This window comes from Brassica napus, chromosome A2, assembly GCF_020379485.1.
Source record: "Brassica napus cultivar Da-Ae chromosome A2, Da-Ae, whole genome shotgun sequence".
Classification (NCBI taxonomy): Eukaryota; Viridiplantae; Streptophyta; class Magnoliopsida; order Brassicales; family Brassicaceae; genus Brassica; species Brassica napus.
The window spans coordinates 23490178-23496924 of record NC_063435.1 but is presented as its reverse complement, the minus strand read 5'-3'; the positions used below and the strand labels follow the sequence as shown (position 1 = coordinate 23496924).

The 6747-nt window shown below is 35.7% G+C and overlaps 2 protein-coding genes across 3 annotated transcripts; one reads left to right on the top strand and one right to left on the bottom strand.

Moving 5' to 3' along the window:
• Positions 1–274: 274 nt before the first annotated feature.
• LOC106396025 (zinc finger protein SHOOT GRAVITROPISM 5) lies at positions 275–3391 on the bottom strand. 2 transcript variants are annotated; one of them, XM_022716509.2, is made up of 3 exons: positions 2777–3391; positions 1837–2239; positions 275–1171 (listed from the first exon to the last, which is right to left on the bottom strand). In XM_022716509.2, exons 1-3 carry the CDS (start codon positions 2949–2951, stop codon positions 442–444), a joined length of 1308 nt encoding a protein of 435 aa, XP_022572230.1. In that variant the 5' UTR covers positions 2952–3391; the 3' UTR covers positions 275–441. The 2 variants fall into 2 exon arrangements, with proteins under 2 accessions (XP_022572230.1, XP_013691779.1); XM_013836325.3 differs by having other exon boundaries at positions 2768–3378.
• Positions 3392–4225: 834 nt separating this feature from the next.
• LOC106359752 lies at positions 4226–6253 on the top strand. The gene is made up of 3 exons (XM_013799399.3): positions 4226–5062; positions 5413–5549; positions 5670–6253. The coding sequence occupies exons 1-3, from the start codon at positions 5055–5057 to the stop codon at positions 5825–5827; spliced, it is 303 nt and encodes a 100-aa protein (XP_013654853.1). The 5' UTR covers positions 4226–5054; the 3' UTR covers positions 5828–6253.
• The last annotated feature ends 494 nt before the right edge of the window (positions 6254–6747 follow it).

Genomic DNA, 6747 nt, shown 5'->3' with positions numbered 1-6747 from the left:
AGGGTATTTAGGTCTTTCTTGCAGATTTCTCGTCAACTGCGCTCTGATACCAATTGTTGGGATTGTGAAATCCCGTGTCCAACTCTATATTATCTGATTAGTACGATATTGTCCACTTTGAACCTTAGAGCCTGGCCCGCATGGATTTGCTTTTAGTTTCCATTCCAAAAGGCCTCGTACTAATAGAGTTGGACATCTCTTTATATATTAGACACTCTTTGTCTAATTCTCCAATGTGAGACTTAGTTTGTTATCTCACAGGATTTACAGGAAGTTTTAATATAACTGAAGATTTGACAATTACAATAATTAACCAATCACATACAAATATGGTAATACAAAGAGGACAAAATAAGACAACGTAATTAATACACCAAACAATAAGATAAAATGCTTCAATTTTATCTGAGTTTTTTTTTTGTATTAAACCCCTTTCAAATTTTAGGATGCCTCTCCGTCAGTATTCGCTGACGACATGTAACTCACCACAAGAGATGTCTCATCCGCCGAAGCCACCGCTTGAAACTGTCCTTTACATGTTTGACAAGTAACTTGCATAATCGTCGAGCTTATCTTCTTCATAGATTGTTCCTTTAAAAGCTTAGCTCTCTCAAGCTCAGCTTGTGCTTGTTGCCTTATCTTCTTAGCATTAACAAATTCGTTTTCCGCTATCTCTCGTTGCCTCTTCGCTTCTCTTTTAGCTTCCTCTGCGTAAGCTTTCTCCTTCATCGCTAACTTCATTATCTGTTCACTCGCCATTATTTCTTTTATACGATCAAAGTTGTTGTACTGATGAGATAATGATGGTGCAGTTGGTGCAATGGAGAGGTTTAAGTTTGTAGTATCATGATGATTACGATGATGAGATGGTTCTTTAACTTTGTGTTGTTGGTTTTCTTGATTACGGTTTTGATTTGGCGTTAATGGAAGAAGCTGGAGTTCGAGATTGACATCGTTTGATGAGTTTCTTATAGGAATTGGACGCCCTTCTAGAGGTAAAGGAGTAGCAACCGCACCAGCGTAATTCGTTTCCGTAGATGGAGTGCTTGCGGTTGAGGCAGTTCTAGAGGAGCAAGCCGGGACATTCACCGTAGCTTGTGGCGGTGGCGGCGGTTCATGGTGAACTTTTCGAATGGAGCAGCTATCTTGATGCTCAATAAAACTCTCCACCCTAAAAGGAAAAAAAACCTACCAATTAAATTATTCTATATGATATAGCGTTATGAAGTGTCAAAGTAATTATTATAATGGTAAAGTTATAATTAAATATTAAGCTTCTTAGTTTAATCTTATGAAATTAATAACTTACGACTTATATAATTTATACTATATTAACATGAGTTAAGGTCCACTAAATAGCCTAAAATATGTAATGTATTTATAGATTGGGGGTCAATGTCATTAATCTACTTATTAAGTTCGCTTTTATGTCCCAAAGCCAAACACAATAGTCAAGAGAAATATGCATACACATCAATACACATAATTAGTAAGAATCATGAGGGATAGTCAAATCAGATAGTACTAAAAGTATCAACTATGGTTTTGGGTGACTAGAACAATTTTTTATTTATACCTATAGTTCCTTTGTAACTATCTGTGATATCCTAAAGATACAAAACAAACAGAGCAAAATTACTTGTATCCTAACTAATTTTGAACCTATCATATCCGTGTGTTAAAAAAAAAAAAATCATATCCGTCCAGTGTTTACTAATAATTGATTAATTGTTCCAAATTTCCAAAAATAATTTGGAAAAATTATGATCTTTTTTTCGTTCAAAGAGAAATTCTGATTAAAAATCGAATTATTGGGAGAAGAACAAGAAATTAAACCTGGAGAAGACGCGACCACAGTCACAAGAATGTCCCCTAGTGCCACAAGTTTTGAGATGAGCTTTGTAATCTGATTGAACAGCATAACCTTTAGAGCATCTCTCACAAACCCATTGCTTATGGTTACTGTGTTTTCTTCTGAAATGTTTTTTTATTCCGACAAGATCTCCAAGAGCATGACAAGGATCGTGGTGAAGACAAGTGGGTTCAGGGCAAACATACACTCGTTTCTTCACCTCTATATTGTTGTCTCTTTTCAGAAGCTTCCATGGAACCTTGTGACGTCTTCGATGCATCTGGAGATTTTGATCTCTTTGAAACCCTTGGTTACAGATCTCACATATGTATCTGTCTGATTCAAGAAGAGTTCTTGGTGATAAAGACACAACTTCTGCATCTGGATCTGAAGAGAAGAAGCAAAACCCATCAAAACACATGTATTTTGTTTGAGTGACATCAATAAAGTTAAAGATCTTTTTTTAACTTTAATTTTTAAAAGTTGAGATTTGTAATGAGGTTCAAGAGAAAACAATGGTATAGTACCCCCCACTCTAAACTTGAAAAGAAATTGATTATTTAAAAAATAAAACCATTAATTGACCTGTTTATGATCAATCATAAAATGGGTTTTAAGAGAACCAGGAACCCAAGTTATACCCATAACCTTGAAAATGGGAATATGAACAAGGGGAATATTTGAAACTTTAAAATCTATCCTATCAAAGGAATATGTCTATGATTAAAACATTAAAAACAAGGTGTGTGTGTGTGTGTGTGTTTAATGGGGTTTAGAGAAAAGCAGGAAAACTCAAGAAGACTCATGACGTCAAATTGGTATAATAAGGAAATAAAACAAAAACCAAAAAAAAAAACTGAAACTTTAGAATTAAAATTTTCGGTAGTGGTGATCCCTTTATTATTACGGTATTACCTGGTGTACCTGCAGGTCTTCTTTTCCTCTTCTGATTGGATGTGTTTGTGGTAGCGACCCCATTTTCAGAAGAAGAGAGGAAAGGATCAGAGGAAGAAGAGGAAACCACACAACATGTGTTACTAGTGTTCTTGTTGGAAGCAGCATCCAATATCACTACTGTGTCTTGATCTGTTCTCATCATTTACAACTTTTTCTTCTCTCTTTTTGACTTTATTGTAATTTGAATTTCTAGAGATTGATTTGATGAAACAAGACCTAGAGACAAAAAAGAAAAAGAAGAAGAAAATTTGAAGATAGTGGGAGGTGCAGCTTTACAAAGGAGAGGAAGGACTAATAAAGAGAGTGAGAGAGAGGGAGGATATAGGGGGAGAAAAGTTCTTTTAATTAAGCTTTCTGCAACAAAGCTTTAAAAACTTTTACTTAGACTCTTCAAAGTTCTCTTATGTTAAATGATGAAAGCTTTTTCTTGGGTCTCTCTCTTTCTCTCTCTCTAGCTCTATCTTTGCTGTTTGGTATCATTAACCTTTCTCTCTCGTACACTAGAGAGTTTAGATCAAGTTAGAGGGTCTTTTGATGCCGATATTGCCTCTGCTTATAAAGCTCATTGCACTGTTCCATCACTACATACAATCTATACATACATACACTCATGGAGAGAGAGAAGGAGAGGGGGATGTGTTTATTTAGGTATACATTTAGATTTTTCTTTTTGTTATTTTATATTTACATTTTAGATTTTGTTTCTTAGAGTATGTTGGATATATTGTTTTTGTATTGGACCCATATCTTGTCTGATTGATGAATTTGTCTGATATTCTTGAACCTTCATAACCTATTTGAGATGAATAATTTAAGATTTTTATATTTTTGTTATTATCTGCACGAGTTTTACCTGACTTGTCGAAGAAACAATTAAGATAATACTATATAATTTTCATTAATGAACTAGATCATTGTGTGGAAATTATATCTCCATTAATAGACTACTAGTTGACTGATCAGTAATTAAGCGGATTTCCGTTCCGATCCAATTCAAATCTAGGATTATCAAATTATAATGCAGGTTATTTGCAAACATTCATGTGGCGCGGCGCTCACTCATAGATGACGTAAGACATGATTAAATAACAGGTTAACATATTTATATAGTGTGATTTATTTTCCGAGTGTCACACTCTCAAGTCCTGTAAATAGTGTGATTATGTCGTTCAGGAAAAAAAAATAGTGTGATTATACATCACTAATACAGCTTTGCGTTCCATTATTATTAAAGCACTCCAATAATATATCGACAATTTTAGATAATTTGTCATTGTTAACTATATATGAATACTATGTCATCATTTTTCCAAGGTTGGTCCACACCTACATGACTACATGTTAAGATTCTTTTCGAACTACACTTGGAAACAAATGAGAGGAAAATGGTATATGGTTCTTGTGAATAATCCAAGAATATAATTGCATAATTGCATTAAATACCAAATTATATAAGTTTCAATAATGCAGACAAACTATTATTCTCTATTTGGCTTATATATTGGATGTACTACTGCCCATACAGTTAAACGGAAAAACATAAAAAAGAGTAAATGACAGAAGATAAATCAAAATAGATTCATAGAAAAATAATTCTAACAAATGTGAAAGTATTATGTATTATCTATAATAATAAAGTTGGGTTATGCTCTCACCACAGGCTTCCACGACATCAAGGAGAGGGGTGCTTTTCGCGACACGTGGCGTCTCGGTAGGGTATCCGTGTTTTTCACGCTCTCTCTTCCTTCTTGCTCTCACGCTCTCTCTTCCTCCTCGCGCGTGTCTGCGCGGTTGTTCAACCAAAGAGGTTGGGCTTCTGTCATTAATTTAGGCCCAAATGTCATTAGGTCTTCTTCTTCGTTGTTCTTCTTCTTCCCTACCTCTTTCACAGAAAGTAACGTCCCAAGGATTTTTTCTATGACATTTATTCTCAGTTTTTCCATTTATTAATCCACTCCTCATGTATTATGATTACGATCTACCTCTTCGTTCACCCTGTAACCGCCTCGACCTCCATCTATAAATACCGGCCCTCACTTCCATTCACAGCACATCTCAAACAATTTTCTCAGACATACGATCTCCTAGAAGCAACATATTCAGATGGCGAATTCGTACACTCTGCTTGCCAATTTGAGAGCCGGCCGATGCTCTAATACTGCTGAGGTCCGCCTACTGAGGTTCTGGGAGGCCAGAAATATCAACAAAGGAGGGGAGCTGATGAGTATTGAGTTGCTGCTCATCGATGAGGCTGTAAGTGTTCTTCCCAGATTTAATCTCTGTTCATATTGTTATTCAAAAAAAAAAAATTGAATTATTTTACCCACTTCCATCAAAAAGCGTTGATCTTTTAGCCTGTTCTTCCCAGATTTAATCTCTTTGCATATTGTTATTCCAAGATTTTTTAGAATTATCTTACTCTCTTCCATCAAAAAGCGTTGATCTTTTACCAATAATCTTAACCTCTGTCTCTTTGCTTTTATTTTAAACTGATCCTGACAAATTATTTTCAATATTGATCTGGTTTAAAGTTTTTTTTTGGGTGAATGACTATTTGTTGCTATATATGTTTAACTAACATCTCTATAAATGCCATCATGCAGGTGGACAGATAGTCTCATCCCTTCCAATGCTTTCAGCCCCGAAGATATGGCCACAGAAGAACCGTGCGACATTACGTGCAGATTTTGTGATGGGCTTCTTGCTATTCAAGATTACCCACAAGGGTTCCCGCGACCAGGTAAGGATCAATGCTTAGATTAGGCGTTTTTATTTTCCTTGCAGACACATATGTTAGTCTTCGTTTGTTATTTTTTTAGTTTTTGTGACTGGTCAACCTAACAGTTTTATGGTTATGCAGAGATATCAACGGAAACGCAAAGAGTTCTGACAAGAGAGACGATACAGAGAGCATTTCATGCTACAGAAGTAGGGTTAGCTTCTCATTCTCTAAGCTGTGGAGTACAATGCGAGTTTGGCAACTGTTGGCACTTGCTCTTTTGTTGGTGTGATATATAATATATCATATATCAGAGTCCTCTTTTCATGACGAGTCTTTGAGATTAACGGGTTATCTTAGGAAAGAACGGGATCTGGTGGGATCTCTGCTATTCAGCTGTCGAGTGAACATAATGCTAACAATGAGGATGTTCGTTTTGAGCTTAAGGACTTGCATCCTGATGACCCGCAGATCGTTGTGTTTAAGCATGGAGTTGGCGAGTTAAGGGGATCATCCAAGTAGTTTCTCATTCTCTCCAGCACTTGTATTCTACTGTCATAGAAGAATAGGATTCAATGCTTATGGAAAGATGATTCAATGCCTTTCTCTTGATACTTGGTTGTGGCTCAAGTTCTTGATTTTGGTTATAATTTTGTTGTGATGGTGCTTCTGCCTTCTCTGTGCTTTTATGGACAGAGATAAATAAAATTGTTTCTTTGTCTTTATGTGGTTTGTCTTTGTTAGAATTGAAAATCATTACAGAGGTTGCCTATTACTTCGACTAAAAACAACTCTTTTGCATAATATGCATATTTGGCGAGTAATAAGGTAGTTTATAATTAGGGTTGCTAATAAACAGTTGCAGTAAACAAGCTAAACTTACTTCCTGCCTTCTTTATGATGTGGATACGTTATGATGTTCCCTTTCCCGTGTAGCTCTAAACTCATATGCTTAGTCTTCCTTCCACTTAAATTTGCAGCCAAACATCCTTTCACTTAAAGATCACTCTGAAGCTTCTGATGGCATTTACTGTAAGAACTGAGCTCTTTGTTCTTTCTGCGCCTGATAAGAGTTTTTCCTTGGATCACTATGTTATGTTATAGAACGTATTGCCTTTTCCTTTTACCTCTCCACATACATAAACAACCGAGATAAACAGGAAAATCGGAACGTAAAGATATGTTTGCAAGCACCATTAAATGCATGTTGTAATTGGTG

Bases quoted from the DNA above. Each gene is read 5' to 3' on its own strand.
- LOC106396025 (XM_013836325.3), bottom strand. From the start codon at position 2,951: ATGATGAGAACAGATCAAGACACAGTAGTGATATTGGATGCTGCTTCC. The intron at 2,240-2,767 runs GTAATACCGTAA...TCTTCTCTTCAG, and splicing joins AAGACCTGCAGGTACACCAG to ATCCAGATGCAGAAGTTGTG. The intron at 1,172-1,836 runs GTTTAATTTCTT...TTTTCCTTTTAG, and splicing joins TGTGGTCGCGTCTTCTCCAG to GGTGGAGAGTTTTATTGAGC.
- LOC106359752 (XM_013799399.3), top strand. The intron at 5,550-5,669 runs GTAAGGATCAAT...ATGGTTATGCAG, and splicing joins ACAAGGGTTCCCGCGACCAG to AGATATCAACGGAAACGCAA.